This window comes from Filicampus tigris, chromosome 3 (assembly GCF_054856515.1).
Source record: "Filicampus tigris isolate MCC_2025a chromosome 3, RoL_Ftig_1.0, whole genome shotgun sequence".
Lineage (NCBI taxonomy): Eukaryota > Metazoa > Chordata > Actinopteri > Syngnathiformes > Syngnathidae > Filicampus > Filicampus tigris.
The window spans coordinates 26,109,422-26,132,816 of NC_141219.1; the positions used below are offsets into that span (position 1 = coordinate 26,109,422).

Genomic DNA, 23,395 nt, shown 5'->3' on the forward strand with positions numbered 1-23,395 from the left:
CTTCCCGAGTTTTACCCTCACCTGTTCAAACAGCTAATGAGGGTCGTTTATGGCTTGGATGTAAAAACATCATTGCTGCCATGTGAGACTTTTTAAATCCCCACTATCCAGAACAAAAACATGCTGCGGTACATGATCACATTTTATAATATCACATATAGTTAGTATCACTATTATCATCTGTAATTGTGGTATTTTTCCCAACACTAAGGGAGAAAAGCTCCATTGAAGCCTTTGGTTCTGCATTACTTATCAGTCACAAGATGCAAGTAGAACAATATACAGTTCTAGTGAGATGTCTACCAGTATATACTTTAAATAAAACCATGTCTGAGTTAATTCAGCACCTTTTAGACTTGTATGAAGAATCTGGACTAATACACTTTCAAATCATTGAACGCATCTGTCATCAGAATTGCACCCCATTTTTCAGAGCAGCATTCTGTTCTACAGCGGTCGTCAGTGTTTAGATCAAACAAAACAAAAACAAGTACACACATTAGACAGTAAACGCATAACGTTGGGCTATATTAAACAAGCAGATCTCAAGTTAGACAAAAAAAAGTTACTGTAATAATGCTCAGTAACACTCCTTTGATCAGGCACTATGTATCCATTCTTTCCCCCCCCCCTTTACGCTTATCCCTGAACCCTTCAAGAATATACTATACAGTATTTCAACCACTCCTTCTGTCCCTTCGTTTGCCTTCATTTCTCTCCCTTCCTGATGAGGCCCCCCTTCTCTGCCTCCTGCAGGCCGGTTCTTTGACGAGATCGAGTCCCCAGTAGATCCGCAACATGGCTCTAAGCTAGCGGACTATAATGGGGACGATGGCAATGTGGGTGAGTATGAAGCCGACAAGCAGGCTGAGCTGGCCTACAATGAGGAAGAGGATGGTGATGGTGGTGAGGAAGACGTTCAAGGTGAGCCAGGCAGGGGGACTGGACTGCTTGTCCAGATGTGTATTCACCATTCCTCACTTGACCCCCCCCCCATGCCCCCTCACTCCATTCCTCTTCTGCTGCCAACCCTCCCTCTAGCATTTCCCCCAGCAGTTTGTGCTTAGAGTAGCTCACATTGCCATGAGTTTGGTCCTTGAATCCATCATCAAACAGACGTGCGTAACATCGTATTCTTGGAAGAAATGAAGAACTGCAATTTAAGCCGTCCAGATTGAGTACAAAAAAAGGCACAGTACTGATCGAAACAACATTTTCTCTTTGGCTGAGGAAACCAGACCAAGGAACTCGGGGTTCGGCGAATGTGATTCACTCGCCATCTACTGCCTGTGCTTCATTTTTAGCAATCACACCTGTCTGAGCTGACCCACATCTAGATAAAAATAGTTTACTCGTGTTTGACGATTTGGACGTGTTCTCCTTGAAACATTGAAATTCACACCCATTCTCTTTTTTTTTTTTTTTTTCCGTGCCATTTATAATTTGTGTTGCCTCTGTTTTGTTTGAATGTAACCAAATTTGAGCCATTACCCATGGTCATGTTTAATTTTGATCAATTTTGTGTACTTTACATGCTTACTGATTTGACAGTGCTTAACTTTCTTCCAATATGAAATCTAATATAATGACAGCATTGGTGTGTTCTTGTATACATTAATACCTACTTCAAACATTTCTAATTTCTTTTTCCCTTTTTTTCCAGATGATGATGACCGAGACATTCAGGGGGATCGGGCTGTGGATTATGGAAAGCGACATCAAGCCATCGACATTCTCTGAGTGTGAACTTTGTACAGTAAAATGTCATCCAAACATCCTGACTTTCTTATTTGGACATCAGAATGATACAGAATTCACAGCTTGCATCCTTAGTGTCATGGATCACCTCTACAAGCAGATTGCCGGTACTACTGAAATTTGAATAATGTTACTGAACAATACAAGCCAAAACAAAGAGTATATAATCAGTTGATGCGTAAATTGGTAATGGAGTTAGGCTAGGCCAATACACAGTAAGTGGTCTATACATTGATGACTATTTTGCTGTAGGACCGGGTGCCTCAGTTCATAGCTGAGTAGTCTTAAATAGCATAGATGACACATCAACTTTGGAATTTTTATTGTTTTTGCCGTGCGAAGATGTTTCTAAAAGAGATTAATTTGGACTCAACCAGTTTTTAGATGCTTGCAAGGATGACATTTCTGTTTTCGGTTTACAGTGGTGATAAAGCGTTTAAAATGCCAAGGACTTTGCTTACAGTCTATTAAATCATTTTTTTGTGAACACACAAGTGGCCCTCATTCTCTTCTAGATGATATTATTCATGCTTCTTAGACTCTTGGTGATGTAAACAAATCATATTTGTACAATTGGAGCTATGCCATTAGTGTCCCTAAGTACAAGGCCATGCCATCAAGTGCACATCTCTGTTCATGTTCCTTTTCACGTTTAGTTCAACGATCAGTGCAATGCATCACGTGCACATCTCTGTTAATGTGTCTTTTCACATTTAGTTTAACGATTATTGCAATGCATCTTAATTGATACTATTTTTACTATACATGTACTTTTGTTTTGTGTAATTTAACTTGGGCAATGTTTTAGTCAAAGCATGCTTATGAGTTGATTTTACAGTTTAAATTAAAAAACAAAAACAAAAAAAAAAGCCATCCGTTTGATCAACCTTGATGATGCAAGAAGCTCTCCTCCTGGCTCCACTGCAGGCTGGCTCGCTGGCTGGTGCTTGAGAGGTAAGGGGGCGTGTCTGTGTCCATACGGGTATTTACCTCGCAGAGCCTGAGCAGAGGCGGGAAATGGCGCCTGTTAACAACGGTGTGTCATTTCAGAGAAGCCCATCTAGTAGATAAGAAAATTTTAGCCTCACAACACGAAAACGGTCACTGGCTCCATTGTGATGGCATTTTGGTCGTGAGCGGGTATTTCCAACAACCGAGCAACGCCGTTAAGTAAGTACTCTTCTGCATATTTGCCCTCGTGGTTTTTGTAATGTTGGCTGACGACAAGCGAAGTATTTTCCTTTCCTGCCTGTGCACATCTGCTAGCCTGAAGCATTTTTTCCCCAAGGAAGCTAAGCTGGCTCTACGCTAATTGTGCTAAGCTAAGCAACATAGCTCGGGGAAGCTAACTTGGGCCTTCCATGGAAACAGCTCATTCCTGGCTAGCGTGACAAAATTCCAACGTCACTGGCGTCACCCACAAGTGCATAAAATATCATTCATAGAATGTAAAGGCGAATAGTTGTCGCGACCCGCAGCTGTGTCTTGTAACTTGCTGCGTGGAAAGCGGGCAGATGCACTCTACGACTCAACTTCGCTGGTTTATTAGCCAGACATATTCACCATTCATATTTTTAGGTCACTAAAATAGCACTGCTTATATTTACCTGAATTGCCAAATAAAATAACATGCGGTCATTGTTATGTTTGTCGAAACCGTGCAATATCAGCGATAATTTACCTGGTGTCACCGCGAGCAACGAGTTTAGGTGTTTGACAGCCTCAGCCACAATTGTCACACTTGCAAATTAAACGCCTTGGCAGTTGACAAAAGAAGCATATCAACTGTTGTCTCACGTCACTGACTGCTGAATGTTTGAGTGACAAAGTTTATTTCCTGGAATGTTTATTTCCTGGAACTCGTAATGCCGCATTGATTTGCTAGCGCAGTTGACGGGTTAACGTGTGCTTGTTTTTCTTCGGGACTTGTTTGGAAGTCACCACTTCGTCCAATATGTAAACGTTGCTAAGTTGGTCTATGCTTGAGAGAAGAGGAACATGTTGCGCTCAAGAACGCGAACCCGCATAAAGCTTTTGACGCTAAATGTACCTGACATGCTGTTAACTGTCGTTTTGTCAGGTAGCTGAGATTTGCTGCACAAACGGAATTCGAGTGAAAAGGGACTATCGGTGGGGATTTGTTTGCTTGTCTGCATACATTTTAGATACACGTTATACATGCCGGATTGGAGTAGATGTATATGGCCGTACGTCTCACTCTGCGTTGCTGTGGCTAACGTTTGTTAGCAAGCTCTGTTTGAAGCATGCATTTTCCTATTTCCCGCTCGCTTGCTCGCCCCCAGCCACAGCTATGTATGTGCATGATGCTTGCGCGTCAGAATATCCGTGATTGATTGCTGCAGGCTTAATAGTATTCATATTTACGCAGTGTATCGATCTTTGGTAGATGTAGTTCATTTTGCAAACTCAACCACGCAAACAGCTTTTGCATACACAAACAAAAAGTATTGAAGAATGAGTATGGTTGGGCCAGGTTTCACAGGTCATGTCTAATAACTTTATACATTGCTTGTAACAAGTTTTTTTTTTTTTTTTCAAATAAAAATTTGTCACTGATCACAGGAATAGGCAGACCGATTCATTGTTAGTCAGTGTTTGCCATTTATAGAAATGTAAAGCTGAAACAGTCCTCTCCAGACATATTTTCAGTCTGCTGCTGTTATGCAAGCACAAGAGACTGGGCTTTCCTTCCAATTTGTGTTTTCCACGTGCACGAGCCTATAAAATTAGAGGGAAAATTTTGGTGAGCAAGAAGTGTGTCTCCCAGTTTCGTCCGAAATTGCAAATTCAATGCACAGTACTATGTTTAAATTAAAATCACTTTTCAATCCCTACTAAATCCTTATGAATGTGTACAGTGGAAGCTCTCGTGTTGTGTGTTTTTAGTGTACCACTGAAAGTTTAGCCAGCTGCGGCTGCCGTGATGTAAGTGAAATGGGATGTTGAATACATCCAGATGTTTGCAGCAAGGCGAACCAGTCCGACAAAAGTATACACAGATACGCCCCCCCTAGTCTTGCTTATTTTAAATGTCAAAGAAGTGTTTACCTACGTTTAAAAGTACTGTTTGCTTATGCTGTTATTTAATGTAATAGAATAGCAGGAACATTGAAAAGAAGTTTGTTAGCTCTGTTTCAAAGCATATTAAAATAAAGTACGCTTAAGGCCACCATACTACATAAATCATGAAACCAAAAGTATCTGCAATGGGTAAAACAGAAAATCTTGATTCAATTTTATTGTTCAGTTTTGCAAATTCTCTCTCTTCACTGTTCTTTCCCATTTACTGTTTTACTTATGACGTGATTTTATTTCTGGGACAGATTTACATGTGACTGGGAAAAGGATGAGGCTGAGAATGCGTAAGGCGTCTCAGCAGCCGATCCCCAGTCTGGCCACCCGCCCATCTCGGACCAAGAGAAGGCATTCAGAAGTAGAAGAGGACACTCCTACCAGTGGTGGGAGGGGCTTGTTCTCAACTATCAAAAAGTTCATCAGAGGAAATACTGTTAAGGTAACTTGCATATACGTTCATGATGAAAAGGTGTTAATCTTCTCATCCTCTCCTTTCACTCTTATATTCAATTTTAATGATGTTTGATAATCTTATTCCTTTGTAAAACTCTTATGAAGCATTCATTTTCATGGGTCAAACAGCATCTCTTGGTAGAGTTTTTCTCAAAACATAAGACAGATTGCAGAAGCTCATCATAGATAAATCAGTTTTAATTTTAGGTGGCCCTTCAAACACTTGCTGTGCGACTGAAGGTAGTCAAGTAACAACTAGTCTTGCACAAAGCAACCACTACATTTAAGATGGTACATTTAAGATGGTCTGTTCATTGTTATAGAGGTGTCAAAATTAATTCACAACTAATCGATTATTTCATTAATCAACAACTATTTTAACAATGGAGTAATTGTTCAGAGCCCATGTGTCAAACGCCGGTCCTCAAGGGCCACTATCGTGCATGTTTGAGATGTCTCTCTCCTCCAACACACCTGATTCAATTGATCAGCCCATCAACAAACTACAGGAGCCTGGTGACGATCCTGATCATTTGAATCAGGTGAGTTAGTGGCCCTCGAGGACAGCATTTAGACAGCTGTGGTTTCGAGACAGTTTAACTTCAAATTGCCCCAATCCTCTGATTTCAGTCACTCAATACTAATTATTCTCTGGTTTTTGTAGTCCTTCATGAAAACAGACTTTGATAAATGAAGAAGAGCTGCATGTGATCCAGATGGAGAATATTTCTAATCGATGGTGCATTTTCTCTTTTCTGTTTCCTACTAATACACACGTGACATCTAACTTTCTTGATGTGTTAAGGTGCAGCAGGAGAGCCCATCCAAGAAGGCCCGTCTCCACTGTGATGTGGACAATAACCTGATCAGCTCAACTCCAGACACAAACACTGCCCTTAGGGTTGGCAGAAAAGGCTCTGTCAACGGATGTGAGTTGCACCAAGAAAACTTGTACTCTACTATATTCTTTCTTTATTTTTTTACTACAACTAATTGGACTTCATTAAATGTTGTCTGAATCATACCAATTGTTTTGCAGTGGTGACCAATCATGACAGGAGTAAGGAGAAACCCAATGGCAGTCTGGAGGAGACGACTGCTGCAGAAGTGCCCACAAGCCCTCCCAGGACAACTCTTCTTGGGACAATCTTCTCTCCTGTTTTCAACTTCTTCTCCCCAGCTAAAAATGGTAGGCCTTTACAGGGTTGGCACTGGGTCATGAAACCTTTCAGCCAATGTAGCTAAACTGTTTAAAAACTCCTGGCCACATTTGAATGTAGTTAGCCACCACATCACCACATATTTTATAATGAAAAAAATACAGTAACTTTAAAAAGTCTTTATGAAATTGTATACACTTTTTAGGCATTAAAATCTTTGAATGTTGAACAGCATATTGTAAAGAATCTGTGTTGTGGTCGGATTTGTGTGTTGCCGAGTTGTGATGTTTCCGAGGTTCATGAGTGCATCGTACGGCAAGCGAGTGGAGCAGCGGAGAAAGAAGAGCGCGAGCAGTTGTACTTGGATTAATAAAAACGTGTAATTAAACTACGTCTGACGACGTGTTCATGGAAGACGCTACAATATGATAACTCTCGCTATTAAGTTTGACGTTTTGTGCTTAAAAGACTGCTTGCTTCCTCGTCTAAGAAACATTCACAGTCGGACGATGCCGTTAGACGCATGTTAGACGTGCTAGCCGCAACATAGCCGCCGATTTCATGTAGCAATGTCGGCACACAACTTTCGGTCTTATCCACGCACCTTTCCCCATCGGCGATGGGGGACAGGAAAGCCAGAATGTTCCCAAACAGGAGACCGCAGTGTACGTGGGCACCTTCGAGCTCTGGCTCTCTCTTTTGTGCCGCCACTCTCGTCTCTCGCATGCAAACAGTCAGCGTCCGTGCGTAAGCTTGCGCTAATTAGTGGACCGAACCGAACGCAAGTGGACCGGACCGAAAATGCCATACCGAAACGGATTAATACACCCGAGTGTACCGTTATCTGGTCATTAAAATGCTTTCCCTCCACCTACATAGCCTCATCGGGATCCGACTCTCCAGACCAGGCGTTGGAAGCAGAGGAAATAGTCAAGCAGTTGGAAATTGAACAAACAGTGGAAACGCCCACCAGCACAGCCACATCTACACAGGAACAATGTACCACCACTAACTTCTACTCAAGTGTATCCCAGCTGCCACCTCTGCGACCTCCTCACATCCCTGCTGGGTACCACACAGCAGAACAGGGAGAGACTGATGCTGATCTTCCACCCCTCACTGGTAGGTCACGCAGCAATGTAAAGTGCATTTAAAAATACAATTAATTGTTAGGATTAGTATTACGCGGAGAGAGAGATCCAGAGTTATTAAATGAAATTATGTATGACTTTTGCTCTGGTCGCAGCTCCGGGCTCCAGTCCAGACTTGGCCTACATGAACACTCCTCCTACTGCAGTACCACCAGAAGCATCGTATGAAGAAGACTGGGAAGTCTTTGACCCGTGAGTGAAAGTTAAAGTCCTCAACATGTGTTCATGGACCTCCAGAGGTCTCTGAACAGGTTGTCAATACAAACCATCGGTTTTTAAGTTGGTTCAGTTTCTGCAAAAACTGTGCAGTGTTTCAGGGAACAATTTTATACTTTATACTTACAGTATAATACCTGAAGGCAAATCTAGTTTACACTCTGCTCTATATTGTCAGTTGCATGTCACACCAGGACCAGACAAAATGTGCAGGTTTGCAAACAGATGTCAAGAGTGAAGGTGTGGTGGGACCGGCAGTTATGGGGGAGTGGGGAGCTTCAGTTGCTCTTCAGCAAGGGCGCCTTGACCTTTGTCAAGAAGCCAGCTCTCCAACCAGTAGTTGCAATTTCTTTTAGTCTGCAGACACCTCTGTTGCAAGCTTATGTCCTGACAACTGTTGTCCTCCAACATACTGTATTTGCACATCCAGGGCTTCAGACTAAGTTTGTTTACTTGGAGCACTTTGGTACCTAACCTGAAATTTTAGGTGGCCTAAGTTCGAAAATTTAGAGGTGCACACTGTGAATCGATTTGCAAAATAAATATTCACATCCAGTGGATTTTCACTATATTACTGATAAATGGGCTCAAGGGTGTAGCAGAGGTTTGTTAGCATAAAAAAATATTGAAGTAAAACATTTTTTCGAAAAAGGAAAATATTCATGATTGCCTTTTAAAAGTACAGCTGACATGCCATTTTAAAATCAAAAATACATAATAGGTTGTTAAAAAAAATAGCCTACATGAATGCTATTTAATTTTTAAAAATCTGCAAATTTACTAGTCGCACTAGTAGATGAAAAAAGTGAAATCGTACCATTTAGGGGTATTTTGGAACCTGGATACAGTATTTCCTTTTATAATAAAGTTATTACTATAGATAACAAAGCCACTTGTATAACAGGATATTGCCTTGTTCATTAAGGAAATGTAAAGAACTCATCCGATACTTGTGATCAATGTTCTCTAAGCTGCGCGCGTGAGCAATTCACACTTCTCTCACCCTCTCAACGCACACGATGACGCTGGCGCGCACCACGCACACACATTGCGTTTCCACACTCATGCCTTCATTTCCATCGCTGTTTTATCGACAAGTTTGGCACCACGCCATTCTCACTTCCTTTGGTTTCATTCGCACGACCGAGGGTGCACACTCTTTTCTTCTCCTATACTGTAGATTAAAGCATACATTGACAAACATATATTCACACTGACTACTCAGGAGACACTGCAGGCAACACGCTGACCACTCCATTCAAAAAGTCCAAACATGGGTGTAATGTACGAGCCCCTTAAATGAGGTGACTAGAATTTTTTAGTATTTTATTAAATGACATGTTTGAGTGGACAACGTGGGACCATATTTAAACAGATTGTATTGAGACTTAATTATACTTAAAATGATGTGTGTTGAAATAAAAATAACAAACTAGGGCTGAATGTATTTTTTACAAATCTCTATTTAATGGTATTTTAATATATTTTGTATTAATATTTTAACATAGTTTTTTATTTTTTTTTATTTTATTGTTTTTTTCCTGGCACACATAATTTATGAGCTCATGTATGATATTGGTTTGGCTGCCATGTGCATGTTTGATGTTGCTCACTATGGTCCACGGGATGCTCAGGGAGTTTGTGTGAATGCTCAGATCGATCAGTAAAATGTAAAAGCCACATAATGCAAATAGTAAAAAAAAATTAAATGACGTAGTTACCGGACTACAAATAAGACGCAACAGCTACATTTAGCCATAAAAACAAATATGTGCATATATTGGCCAATATGCTTTGTTAGTGGCACATCTCCACATTACATAGGATATTTGCAAAGAAAGAAGTCTTACAGAAGGATTTTATAAACATTTAAACAAAAGTAAACACTTATTGTCCCAAACAACGCAGCTTGTTACACAGTAGTCTCCCATAAATCAGTTCTTATCTTTATCTTATTCCTCCTGCACAGTAATCCCACCAAAGCCCTCCAATTCCAAGTCAGAAATCAACAGCCCCCAAACTCCTCCTTCTCAGTCTCTCTTTCGTTTTCACAGTCAGTGTCACTTACATCGCAAGGCCAATTTGCAGATGAGCTTGAGCTGTCCTTTTTTTTTCATGCAGCAGTGCAGCCTCTTGAATGCCATAGGCAGAGGTGCGAGTAAGTCACATACAGTATGTGCAAGTCGCAAGTAAGCCTCAAGTCATAACCTTTAAGTGTCAAGTTACTTGGGGGGGCAGTGGAATGATCAAAAAAATATTTTGTTCACTGAACATAAAAATAGTACATTACCTCAAAAAATTAAATGAACATTTACATCCCTAAATAAACTGTAACTTGGTATGAAATATACAGTTAAATTATTTTGAAGAATGCATGTTTTTTTTGTTGTTGTTTTTTTGCAAACGTCTGTATGAATGTCACACCGACTGATGATAAATACTGAACTATGCTGAATGTGGGAGTAAACGGGTATAATCATCAGATTTAAAAGTGACATATATTGTTTTTGGTGGCAATCTGTTTCCCAAATGTAGCTGTGTGCAATTAGGTGAATGAGAGGCATTAACTTAGTGCACTTTGTCGGTTGTCACCTTTTTGAAGGTGAGTGAAGAAGTTGAGCTGCATTAGTTTACGGGGGCACTGCCACATCAAATATGGTGGACTAGCTTGTGACCAGAAAAGTACTCAAAAGTGGAATCTATGTGTACATGTCTTCTGCTTAAAGGGTTCCTCCGATGGCCCATTTCGAGGTGTTGATGGTGACTGGGTCAAATATTGTAAATTTTGATAAATACTCGGGCTCTACGATTAATTACATTTGCAGTATAATCGCGATTTGAGAAAACATGATTACATAATCGAAATCTTTCAATAAATCTTTCAATAAATGCACTTTATTTTAGTTCATTGCTCATTCTTTCACAATTTAACATGCAGTTGACACAGATGGAAACATAAGTGCCTTTTGTCATTTTTGGGCTTATATTAAATGTTCAAGTCCTTGTCAAGTTTGTTCCTGTATTTATCCACCATGTAGAAAAATTATTTGTGTATACTTGTTGGTCTCATAAAGTTTTTCTTCATTTGACTTGAGTAAGTTGTTTTAGGTGGCGGCATTACCTTCATCTGGCAGTCAGTGGGACTAAATTACTGTGGTTGAAGTAGTTTGTATGGTCAACTGAACCAAGGTTCACATCTTTCTCTTTAGGTATTTCTTCATCAAGCATGTCCCTCCACTAACAGAAGAGCAGCTCACTCGGAAACCAGCCCTTCCGTTGAAGACTCGTAGCACACCTGAATTCTCTCTGGTCCTTGATCTGGTCAGTTACAGGCTGCAAGATTTTATTAGTCTACAATGTATTGATGTCGTTTGAAAAAATAATAATACACTGTTTTTTTTTTAATTTGATATCTTAAAGGATGAAACGCTGGTTCATTGCAGTTTAAATGAGCTGGAGGATGCAGCCCTTACCTTCCCTGTACTCTTTCAAGATGTCATCTACCAGGTAACTGTTTTCCCGATTCAGGCCTGTAGGGGGGGATGAATCCATATTTAGAAACAGCTTAGGTAGCCTGCTTGTTTGTCATTGAAGTAATATATTGTCACCTTCATAAAATAACGGCCTAAGACCTAAGTCATATTTTGACCCCAAAAAATCAATTATATCCAGGATAAACAGATGAGTCGGTTGTACCCCTGAATCAAAATTATTCATATATTTAAAGGTTTTCTTATTTTTTGAAAAAAATGGCTCAGGTACGTTAACACTGCGGGTCTTAATCGTCGATTCAGATATTTTTGGGGGGGTCGAATCAGATTTTATTTTTATGTGTAAGCGTTCACGTTCCATATTGAACTCAAGCTCAGTTTGTTGGTGTGTGAGCCAACTGCGTCCCCAAAGTGACCCGCATCTGCAGAAGAGACGACATGGCTCACAACGTAGTGTTTACGGAAGGAGATGTGATGCAGTTTGTAGATGCTCATCTTTTTATTGTTTCATATCTACAGAGGAGAGATTCAGGAGGAGGTAGAAATACAGTATTTTGGGGGATTGAGGCGAGGCTTTTCTCTCATTTCATGGAGATGTACTAAAGGTGACATCACATCATTGTCACACGTGGCTGAATTATGATTACCCCAAATGTCCACATTGTTTCATGTTTCAAGTGTGATTAATTTAAAGTCAAGTATAAAGTTAATACTGTTACTCAAAATAACTTTGCAGATTCACGGGCTATTGTCAATCACTCCCCCAAGCAGTCTGTCACCCCCGCCCACACAGAGCACTGATCGGGCTTTTGATGACCTTTTAATACGTTGGCTATAGGCGACCTGTCCATTCAAACGGCAGTTGCATTGCGTAAAATCCAATGCGTATCCAACCTGGGACCACATGAAAGCCACACTGGTCAGATTTGAAAAAATCGCAATAGAGACGCTATGAGTGTCGGAAAAATTCAGATCGCATATGGGCAAAAAATCCAATCTGGGTTGCATTTGCCTCCGGTGTGAACTGAGCCTTAGACCATTTTAGGAAAGTGACAATATTTAGGGCTATACTGTATTTCTAAATACAAACCAAGCATATAATTGCAGCTTAATCCTGAGCTACAAGATTTAAGATGCAGTCAGTTGTCACAATGTTGCGCATGTGACGGTTTAAAGCATATGTGTCAAAGTCAAGGCCCGCATGCCACATCCGGCCCGCAAGGTTTTCTACGGCCCCTGGGATGATGTTGCTTTATTATTAGATCCGGCCCGCAGCAAGCCGGTGTGGGTAGCAGATGTGATCGGGTTCTTCGCGCCTGCCTATGATGTCACGCTCTAAAATATATTGTAGCATCTTCCAAGAACACAGACTTAGTTTAATTATCACGTTTTTATTAGTCCAACCGGCTACTGTGGGCCGCAGCCGACGCCAATACAGTAGGACAACCGTTCAGTCAAAAAAGACCAACCGCTCTCCTCTTCGTCCTCCGCTACCCTCGCTCGCATGCCCTCCCATCCAGCGAGACGCGCGATGCATTCATTAACCTTGGAAACAACACAACTTGGCAAGGCACAAATTCGACCACAACAGAGATAACCCAATTCGTTACACTATTTCTGTAATATATTTCTTTGCATCTATGTTTGCCACCCCCTGGCTGTTATGACGAACATTACCGCTACTTTTGTGCGGATCGTCCTTCCGTCGTCTACGTGCCGACTGAAGACTTCACGTCACTTTTCGTGGCTTTCAGAATCGGATTGTGGTTAAAAGTTATTCGGAGTAATGCACGCTTTATTAAGAAATACTTAATGTAGAAATCTCACGTTTTATTATTAGTAATTGTTGGCATTTGATAAATTCATTGAGTTTCGATATAGTGCTGAGATGTCCCACACTGTGAGCAGGCATTGAACGCTCCTCGAGCACTAAGTGTTGATATCGAGAGATGTGGTTTCATTTCTTTTTCCTCCTTCGACACAGCTAGTAGTTTGTTCGTGCCAGCAAACTCAGTAGTTGCAGATTTCCCGTGTTTCACCACGTTTGTTGTTGTGTGTAAATGTTAAAAGGTGAGTACATAAAAGCCTAGATATGTTCTCGTGAGTGATGTCACGTTGATGAACACTAGCTAGTTATTTCGGCTAGTATGCTAACTATTCTAGTGATGAAACGTGTGAATGTGTATTGTTTGGCTGTTTAATTGCTTAATACAGTGAATTGTAATGTTTAGGCATATTGTTAACTAATGGATATGCATTGGATGATGTTAGGTTATTCTTTGGTCTGTGTTGTTGCAGACCACAATAAATAGACGTGTCAAGTGGAATAAAGGCATGTGTTTTCTGACAGGAGCACCTACATTCATACCTTGCCACTCTAAAATAGTCAGCTGGAGACATCATACCAATCATATGATCCTCTCCGTTTTACTTCACAGTATGTACAGTTCATACAATCTTGCAGCCCGAGTCAACCAGAAAATTGTTTCCAGTTTGGCAGGAGAAATGCAAACGTTGCACTGATCTTGTTTCAAAAGACGGGCAGCAGCTTCTTCTCGGGTCATAAGCGGAAGTGACGTAAGAGCTGCCTCCCAAAAGTAGCAGTAATGTACTTTATTTTTTATTTAGTAACTCCGAACATAAAAACACAACAGCCAGGGGGGTGACAAACATAGAGGCAAAGAAATATATTACAGGAATATAAAGCGTGTCATCAGCAGGCGCGAAGGACCGGATCCAATCTTGACATTTTAAAACATTTCAGTGAATATTCTATCAGTCCGGCCCTTGGCTTGTCGCAAAATATTTTATTTGGCCTCCGTCCATTTGACTTTTACACCCCTGGTTTAAAGGGACACTTGGATGAGCTTAACATTGGCACTTATATAAAAAAAAAAAGTTTGCATGTAAAAATGACATTAGTTTTCTGCACAATAGTTTGGATTTATTGACATAAAACGTGATCTCATCATGATCACCTCCACAAAATCAAAAATACCGTGGCGATCGCTTCTCCACTTACACAGGCTGAAGCGTACAAGAGCATGAATGCGCACACGAACCCCAACTGCTTGTATTTCAAACATTTAGCTACGCTAAACTTGTGTCAACTTGATACGAGGCAGACGGCGACTGGCAGTGGGCAAGCAATGAGGCAAGCATGGGTCTTTATTTACCCACGCCCCCTTGCCGCCCCGGCTAACAGTAGAATAACGGTACAGATGATAGCAACAACTAGCTTCAGGCCATTAAAACAAAAGGCGTTAGCAAAACAACATTAGCTCCTTACTGTCCGCGCAGCGTGTGGAGGTGATCATGAGCCTGCGTCTTCATGTCGTGGGGTTGCCTCCAAGCACTCGCGTGCGTTGTCCAACACCGCTTGCAGCCGCGAGAGTGGAGCGGTGTCAGAGTGAGGTAAGATCTCATCGAACACCGGGGGTGTCTTGAACGTGCGCATCTGACTCCACAGCCGAGTGTGGCTGCATTGGAACGCATCTTTCGGCTGTTACGTTCCATTTGATGGCGCGTTGTCGGTCGAAAAACTGTGGCCATTCCTCATCCAAATAAATGTGTACATCCACTTAGTCCCACTTCAGTCTCTATAAATATCCTGACTGGTGTTAAATGCCTCGCCCGTCCTAAATGTGATCAGCAAAGAAGCAGTGTATTTTTTTAATTTTATCTTATTTAATTTTAATTTTTTTTTTTTTTTTTTTTTTTTTTTTTTTAGCAAAGAAGCAGTGTGCGCTCGTCCCAGCATAAATTTATGTAGCTCTTCTCACCAAATTTCCACATTCTCATATAAATCAGCCACGGAGAGGTTATTAGTCTTTTTGATATGTTGAAGTGGGCATTAGTAGGGATGTCTACATAAATTTTGGTGCAAATTGATCGCCGTTTTTGGACGTTATAAGCAATGAAAGTACAATGATTTCCAATGAAGAGTTTGTAATCAGTTCCTCCAGTGACTCCGACCGAACAAGGATAGAACGGTAGGGGGCGCGGCCATTCTCCTCATTATCAAGGAGCGTTATTCATGGAGTCACTTATTACCTAATTTCTCCAAAATGAATGGATAAAATAGAAAATGACACCTATTTTCATTTTCCTGATCAAAAAATATATAAAATGAATTTGTTAGTGAAAACATGGCCATCCCGGCCCAACCATCCCTTTAAAGTATTTCTCATGTCTTTTGCAGGTATATGTGCGCTTGAGACCGTTTTTTAGAGAATTTTTGGAACGCATGTCTCAAATCTATGAGGTAAATATAGCCTGGCTATTATTACTTATTTCGTCCTTTCTTGATTGACTTTGATATAATGGTCTGTTGCCCCCTACCCCCTTTTTAGATCATCCTCTTTACAGCATCTAAAAAGGTGTATGCGGACAAACTGCTCAACATCTTGGACCCGAAGAAGCAGTTAGTGAGGTATGGTGTTTCAATGTTATTCATGATTGTCGTACCAGTGATGGCTTGGCGTTGCACTTCCTGAATTATTTATTGTCTAACCTTGTCAATGTATCTCTTTTTCTGTCATTCCTGACTGTAACTGTAGGCATAGGTTGTTCCGGGAGCATTGTGTCTGTGTCCAGGGAAACTACATCAAGGATCTCAATATTCTCGGCAGAGATCTGTCAAAGACCATCATCATTGACAATTCACCTCAAGCCTTTGCATACCAGGTGACCAGAAAAATAATAGGCCATATGCATCCATCCATTATCTGAAGCGCTTTATTTTCATTGTAGTTTAAAAACAAACAAACATACTGAGGATGTCACATGATGTGGTGACACTGACTCCTTTGGGTCAACGATTGGCTGTCAAATTGTTAGTTTGGTTGAACTCCAGCATTCCCTAATTAATGGTTTGAGTTTGTGAAATATTACTACATTTGTCCGACATTGTCTAAAAAATAACCATCATAAGCAGGTACAATGGTACGGAGCCCCTCTGGTGCCAGGGTATGAGAAAAAAATATTTTTTTGCTAATCTGTTCCCACAGTTTAGTAATCTGTTCCCACAGGTTAGCAAACCACTTGTGTTCCGTCGTACACACAGCTGTATATCTGTCAATGTAAATTCAATTAGGAAGTATATTGTTTCTAGAGCGTAGTGCAATGCTTTGTGAATCACATTTAGAGCAGTCATGGCATGGTTTATTTTCACTTTTAACCCCTTATATCAAATGGAAATACTATTGCTTGAGTTCTATGGTGTAAGCAGTTTTAGCAGCTGCGAACGGTTACATTTAGCCAACATGTTAATGTTCATTTTTCGTGCGGCAAATTCATTCACAACCTTTTTCGCTCGCTACAAGCAATCACCCTATTGTCATTATAGGGTGGCGGAATGCAAGCGGATTGGTAAACCGTGGGTACAGTTTGGTAAACTGTGGGTACAGATTAGCAAAAAAAAATTTTTCTCATACCCTGGCACCAGAGGCGCTCCGTACAATGGCCTTTATTTTGCATAGATTTAAAATACCATCACCTATGAACTAAAGGTGACTGCAAATGTCTTCTTTTACCAATTTGCAATTTTGATGGCATCATGGGGAGGGCAGACTAGAATCAGACACACTGTGACTGGTTTTAATGAGTTCTGTTGATCATTGTTCTCTCTACACATGACACGATCACAGTGAAAATTTTAAACTTTTTTTTTTCTACCCTCACAGTTGTCCAATGGAATTCCCATCGAGAGCTGGTTCATGGACAGGAATGACAATGAGCTGCTGAAGTTGGTTCCCTTCCTTGAGAAGCTGGTTGAGATGGTAGGATGTCTTCATTTCTTGTTGAATCTACCAGCAAGCTTAAATTGTATGGGACCTGAAAAAAAAGTTACACTAACATTTTAATGAGTACAAGTACAAATAAGATTCCAATGATTACTTTGGTTAAAAAAACAACGAAAAGGCCTCAAAAAAGATGCAGAAAACTCAATATTTTCGTGAGCTGGTAACACCCATTGGTCGCCCCAGCAGTTTGACCCAGTGTGTGCGTGTGTGACGTCACTGGCCCAAAGGGGGCATCTTCAGAGCATTGACAAGTTCTCTGTAAGTATTGGTCACCCCACTTTTATTGTTACTTAATGGAGTCTCACAGCACACAATAGCCAAGGACAGTTGTGTTTAATGTAGAAAACTCACACTAAACGTGCCTCGTAATTTGATCGCTCTTGTAGACATGGTTATAGTCAGATTGTGTCATACTGCCAGCTATCTTATATTTACCATGTTCTAACATATTTTATTCATTGAGTGTCATTTGTCCTTATGATTGTGTGGTAGAATTTTTATTATTTATTCACAAGGAGTATTTTTTTAATGATATACTGTGTTGTATATTGCATAAATTATAACAATGTAGATATGGTATGAAATGTCACTGTGTTTTTATATGCATCAGATTATAGTTTGTCAATATTTCATTCTTGGCCAGTGTCTGTCCCAATAAGGAATTTTATCCAGTGAGCCATTTCCAATGTATATTGTATTTTCCGGACTATAAATCGTTGTTCTTCTCATAGTTTGGCCGGGGCTGCGACGTATACTCCGGAGCGACTTGTGTGAAATTATTAACACATTATTATATTGTATCCCTTACCTTTCCAAGGTCAGCAAACAATACACCAAACAACCACAGGAGGGCGTTCTAAGGCTGCATATAAACCTGCATTACATATTGACTTTCCAACGGGCAGAATAACTTGTAGTGCAGAGCTGGGAAGACCTGTAATATCATTTCACATAAAGATAAATCCTTAACGCTATTAAAATGCATGGATAATTTAAACAGTTAAATCATAATATTTTGATAAATAAGTAATTAAAATATCCATCCACCCCTCCATATCTATACCGCTTATCCTCACAAGGGTCGCGGGGAGTCATTAGTCAACAAACTCACGTTTATTAAAAACAAAAACATAGTTTTTGTATACCAGCGATCCCACGGTCAAATAGCAAGAAAGCATGTCAACTTGCGCTACCTCACGGTCGTTTGTGACCACTTACCGAATGTTGCGTTTAAGAACTCGGAAATCCCACCACTTAAAATTAACACCTGACATATTTTCCACAAACCCTTAATGGAAACACCTAACAATAAAAGACATAACATACTTAACAATAAAAGACATAACATACTTATGTCGTTAGAATATACTAATTTAGATTGGTAAAAAAAAAACATGTTCCTCCTAATCTTTAAAGTTTTTTTTTTTTTTTTTTTTTTTTTTTTTTTTTTTCTCCATTCTGGGTGCATATCACATTTTGAATGTGTAGATCTCATTACCGGTATACAATACAATTGTATTTATATAGTGCATTTCATAATAGCTAGAGCTGTAACATATTAGAGAAGCAAAACAAAATGTTTCGGATCAGGGTTAAATAAAAACCAACACAAGTGTTTAGTTTAGTTTGATTTTAGCACAGTGCTTTTACCTAAGTTTACTTGTATGATTTCACTCTCTTCTACATTCAAAAAAGGCTTGGTGCTCAAGAAAAGTTAAATATGTTTACAAGTATTTCTTTTAGTATTTATAGGTAGTTTCATAGTATTAGTGCAACTCAGCACAGTGTATAGATTTGGGTTCCATTTTAAAATGCGCTAAACATTTATTTACAGTTAAAAAAAAAAATTAAGGCCACAGTATCGCCTTCAATTTCAAATACTCATCATTTATAAACATGTCAGGAATGTTGATACAAACTGCAAAGTTTAATACAAGTTGAAGTTTGTACTTTCATCTTTGTCTTTATTCTTTTGTGCATACCTTAAAGCAGGTGTGTCAAAATCATTTTTGGTGCGGGCCACATCATACTTATGGTGTCCCTCGGAGGGCCGTTATGGCTGTGAACCCAAAGTACTGTATGATCATCTTATTTCATACACACAATAAATTGATGGATAACTAGTTTTGAAATCAGAAGCCAGTAAACAGTTTGTTTAACTCGTTTTCATTGGTAACAAATGTTTGCAATATCTCATATGTAGTGTTAAAAGTGAAGACAATTTGAAAGAAACTTGTCAAGTCAACATAAAACTATGTCGCAGGCCGGATCTGACCCTGGGCCTTGAGTTTGACACCTGTGCCTTAAAGAATTCTAGCTGTAAGATACCGATGTTATGTAAGAGCCTGGTGCGATTAGGCGCGATTTACATATGATCCGATTAGTCGACTATTCTCGACTACTGTTAGTGATTAGCGGACTAGCATAACAGTAGTTTGTGGCAGCCCTACTTGACACGCTTGCCCCAAACATCATTGCATATTGCGTTTGTGGATGGCTGCAGAACCACACTAGCGCACAGAGACAAGCAAGGTAGCGAGTTTAAAAATATCTAATCGGGAACTGAAAATCGAATCGGGGCTTGAGTGAATCGTTACATCTCTACCAATGACATTTCTTTCTCTTGAAATTATTGTACTAGATCTAGTGTAAATATACAAGGGGGTCAAAAGTAGGTATACAGTCCTAAAAAAAAAAAAAAAAAAAAAAATTAAAAAGCTAAAAACCTATCCAGTACAATACTTACTGTTAAAGAAAACAGAAAACATACATTCATCATGTAACTAAGTTCACCAATGTGATACTATTGTATACCTACTTTTGCACCCCCCTGTATATATGAAACAAGGTACAATTCTTGTATGGTGTCATAAATAAGGAGGCCATTTTCGCTAATTGATTACAATTGCCACAATTAAAACTGATGTAAACAAATACAATTTCACTTTTTTTATTGTAAATAATTCTACAAATAATAATAACACATCTGTGCAATTTACTAGTCATGATTTGGTCAAGTACTTTCATTTGTATGTTGTGATTAGGCTTTTGGCAGCTCTGTTCCGGTCCCATCTCTGCATTCACAGAGTCCCCGGAGTCAGACACTCCAGCCGGCATGTACTCATTGCCGAGTCTCATCCATGGCTGTCAGCACTGCATGTCTGTCTCCCACAGCCGTCAGACATGTGGCATGTGTGCTCCAGAGCACGCACCAGCCTACGCTTTCGCCATGAAGGCGCCGGAACCAGGAAGTGTTTAGAAGCGTAACTAAGTCCATTAAATACTCGGTTAATGTGTATCAATTTGTGAAACCATTCACTGCGAGATGGATATTTTATTGTTTAATACAACGTATTAAAATTTGTGAAAAATCGTGTCCCGTACACTTTAAACTTGAGTTTTTGTCAGAGTCTATTCTGCTGCCTTAAGCCACGTTGCTACTTATTCAACAGGACGAGGATGTGCGGCCGCATGTTCGGGAGAGATTTCGTCTTCATGACATGTTGCCACCTGATTGAACTCCACTCAACTCAGATGGGCTTCTTGCAAGGAAGGACTGAAAACCATGTGTGTAAAAAGCCGCTTAAAACAATACCGTTGCTTCATTTTTTTTTTTTGTTCTTTTTGAAACCTGTTGCCAAAAAAAAAAAAAAAAAAAAAAAAGCAACACTAATCTGTTCAGAAGAAAATGTTTTTAAAGAACTGGGTGAAATTTTCTAAATGTACACATGATGCAAAGAGACAGAAGTCTGAGTCGGTCCACTTTTTGATGGACTTTTCAACTGCGGAGCGGGCTATTGTCTCCACACTATTTCAAGGATTTGGTGCTTGCTGAGTGGCTCAAACACCGCCTGATAAAAAGAACTCCAACCTGAGGCGTTGAACCCAAACCCATCCCTGGTGCTGAAGCTGTTGACACTCCAGTCTGCACAGGAAAGACTGGCCTGTAAAATCAATCCGCATTTGTGTTTACTCTTTGCCACCCTCACATCAACTCGGCAAGCTAGCGCTTGGCAAACTTTGTAGCCTTTCAATATGATGCATTCCGCTGTTGGCGAATCAAGGTTGTATTGTTCTTTTTGTTTTTGGAAAACCAATGTCTTTTTGTTTTAAATGAGTGTTTCCAGGTGTTTTATCTTTTGAAAATTGGTTTGAAAATGTTCAGTCAACTGTTCAAATCTAACAATGTGAGCAAAGTATGTTCTCAGAGGCTTAATCAAAGGTTTTCTCTTCACTGTGGACACAGCATTGCCCTTTTAAAATAGTAGTTACAAGACATATGTAAATCTGATATAGTGTAAGGTTTAAGGGCGTTCATGTTTGAAGTGATACGTGTCAACGTTACAGTATTTGATTTGTCAATCAGTATTGTCCTTTACTTGTAATCTAGCCTTCTGTCTTTATGCCAGCCCTGCGTCTTTCGGTTGTAAAGTGTAATTTGATGGCTATCAATAGCATAATGACAATGTAGCGCGGCCAGTGTCGACTGACATCCGGTCACCACCTCGAACCAGCCACATTTGGCACCAGCAACATATTTTCTCCCAGTCAGCTTCACAGAGCACCCCGTATGCTTGTGCGTGGGCATTGTTTCTACTGAAACTTTTTGCAAGTCAGACCGGGAACAAACGTCTACAGTTACGCTCGGCAATCTGCGTTGGCTGAATCCAACTGCTTACCATAGTCTCCTGATAACTGGGCAATATTTTGTTTTGGGTTTGTATCAAAGTGCATTTTGTGACGGGGCACAAACGTCAGTGTTGGTCTGTGTTGCTTTTACCGTGCCATATGATCATTTCTCTGCTTGTAGCAGTCTTCAGTGTTCTCCCTCCTAATGGTTAAATAGAAAAAGACAATCAGACCGCAGAGTTCTGCAGAGCACCGCTCATTCCTGCACGTTTGTGCACCTGCATTAATTTGTGTCCAGTGTGTTAGATTTGCTGCGGCCAAGCAACCCTGCTGTTGAAGGATGGCGTTTAGTTATCAGAGGTGGTCGCCATCTGTTCGGCACCTGCCCCTTAATGCCTTTTGCATCATATGTTGCTTGTGCTCCAGGAATTACAACTGAGCTTGTTTGTCACACAACAACTGGTGCAGGGCACGATGAGGTTTACTCGTACTGTCGAGTGCACATCTGAACACTGAATGTAAATTGTGCGTGGGGCGAAATTGTAGGTGTCTTTGCTTATTCTTCCTCAAAATCTCGAACAAATAGATGGAGGCATTGGAGATTGAAGTGAAGGTTTGAACAATGTTTAAGAAAAAGGAGAAGCATCTTGAGGTCCCACCCTGGTGCCCAGATTTCCCACCAATGGTTTTTGCTTTTAGTATGCAAGCCTTAACTGAGAGATTGTGATGCTTGTGACTTTGACTTTCAGCGGTTTCTGAAGGATCTGGGAGAAGCATTTGATGTGTTATCCAGCTCCTTTTTATGTGCATTACCAGTTTATTGTACACTCTGTGTGGTACAATACATGCAGCCTCGTGATTTTTTTTTTTTTTTTTAAATCCTTAAAATAAGGAAACATATTTTGTATCTTTGATTTTAAAAAGGCATGTAATATCAACTTTTAAAATGTATTAATGATTAACTTCACAGGATTGTTTTTTTTTTTTTCTTGAAAGTGTTTTAGTTTAGCACCAGAGCTGGGCACTTGACCCTTTTTTGCCCGTCCGGCCGCGACCCTCCACCCTCCACCCTTGACCTGGGTACCTTTCCGGCCGCGACCCCCCCCCCCCCCCCGGCCATATTCATAAACATTGTCGGCCCCCGCCCCGTTCCGCCCCAAAAATGGGCATCCGGCCGGGCCGGAGGGTCCGACCGGTCCGGCCCAGGGACGGACTGCCCAGCTCTGTCTAGCACAATGTCACTAAACTGTTAAACTTAGCATGTAGAGGATACAGTTTGTTTTGTGGCAGAAGTCCTGAGTTCAATTCTAATCAAGGCACTTTTTCTGCTAAAAGTTATGTATTTCGGAAGAGTAATTGTATTGTTTTCTTTTTTTTTTTTTTTTTTTTATAACCCCACACCCCTGAATCTCATATCTGTTATGCTATTTTACTTGTAAGAATTATTTGTGCAGAAGATGTATTTAAAATGTTTTAAGACATCTTTGTTAGCCGCTAGGCAATGTACTATTGTAAAGTGTATATACAGTTACATTGAATTTCTGAAACAAAGTTTTAAAGTTAAAAGCCTCCTCCTTGCGCTTGTTTTTATTTCCAGTGACTGTGTGAGAGGAAGTTGCGGGTGAGATTTTGAGCTT

At 40.2% G+C, this 23,395-nt stretch overlaps 2 protein-coding genes and 1 long non-coding RNA gene across 5 annotated transcripts in view; 2 read left to right on the forward strand and 1 right to left on the reverse strand.

Moving 5' to 3' along the window:
- golm2 (golgi membrane protein 2) overlaps nucleotides 1–2,252 on the forward strand; it is a 16,641-nt gene extending 14,389 nt beyond the window's left edge. The window contains exons 9-10 of one of the 2 annotated variants that reach the window (XM_086025392.1): nucleotides 757–924; nucleotides 1,664–2,252. In XM_086025392.1, coding sequence (XP_085881518.1) covers nucleotides 757–924; nucleotides 1,664–1,740 — 245 coding nt within the window. In that variant the 3' untranslated portion in view covers nucleotides 1,741–2,252. The remainder of the gene's footprint in view (nucleotides 1–756; nucleotides 925–1,663) is intronic. The other variant, XM_086025393.1, reaches the window with a different exon arrangement.
- Nucleotides 2,076–3,565, reverse strand: LOC147150419 (uncharacterized). Its single transcript, XR_015086098.1, has 2 exons — nucleotides 3,440–3,565; nucleotides 2,076–2,758 (listed from the first exon to the last, which is right to left on the reverse strand). It is a non-coding gene; the product is annotated as an uncharacterized LOC147150419 (long non-coding RNA).
- On the forward strand, nucleotides 2,733–23,327 carry ctdspl2b (CTD (carboxy-terminal domain, RNA polymerase II, polypeptide A) small phosphatase like 2b). Of its 2 annotated transcripts, none has more exons than XM_086025391.1 (13): nucleotides 2,733–2,928; nucleotides 5,103–5,293; nucleotides 6,113–6,236; nucleotides 6,347–6,496; nucleotides 7,347–7,589; nucleotides 7,714–7,810; nucleotides 11,044–11,155; nucleotides 11,255–11,341; nucleotides 15,527–15,589; nucleotides 15,678–15,757; nucleotides 15,885–16,011; nucleotides 17,010–17,105; nucleotides 20,582–23,327. In XM_086025391.1, the coding sequence occupies exons 2-13, from the start codon at nucleotides 5,126–5,128 to the stop codon at nucleotides 20,645–20,647; spliced, it is 1,413 nt and encodes a 470-aa protein (XP_085881517.1). In that variant the 5' UTR covers nucleotides 2,733–2,928; nucleotides 5,103–5,125; the 3' UTR covers nucleotides 20,648–23,327. The 2 variants fall into 2 exon arrangements, with proteins under 2 accessions (XP_085881517.1, XP_085881516.1); XM_086025390.1 differs by lacking the exon at nucleotides 20,582–23,327 and adding an exon at nucleotides 20,174–20,558.
- Nucleotides 23,328–23,395: the final 68 nt, after the last annotated feature.

What these genes read in the sequence shown, in the direction of transcription:
- ctdspl2b (XM_086025390.1), top strand. Translation starts at nt 5,126, where the DNA reads ATGAGGCTGAGAATGCGTAAGGCGTCTCAGCAGCCGATCCCCAGTCTG. An exon ending in TTCAAGATGTCATCTACCAG is followed by an intron (nt 11,342 to 15,526) that starts GTAACTGTTTTC and finishes TGTCTTTTGCAG; the next exon opens with GTATATGTGCGCTTGAGACC. An exon ending in TTGAGAAGCTGGTTGAGATG is followed by an intron (nt 17,106 to 20,173) that starts GTAGGATGTCTT and finishes TGTTGTGATTAG; the next exon opens with GCTTTTGGCAGCTCTGTTCC.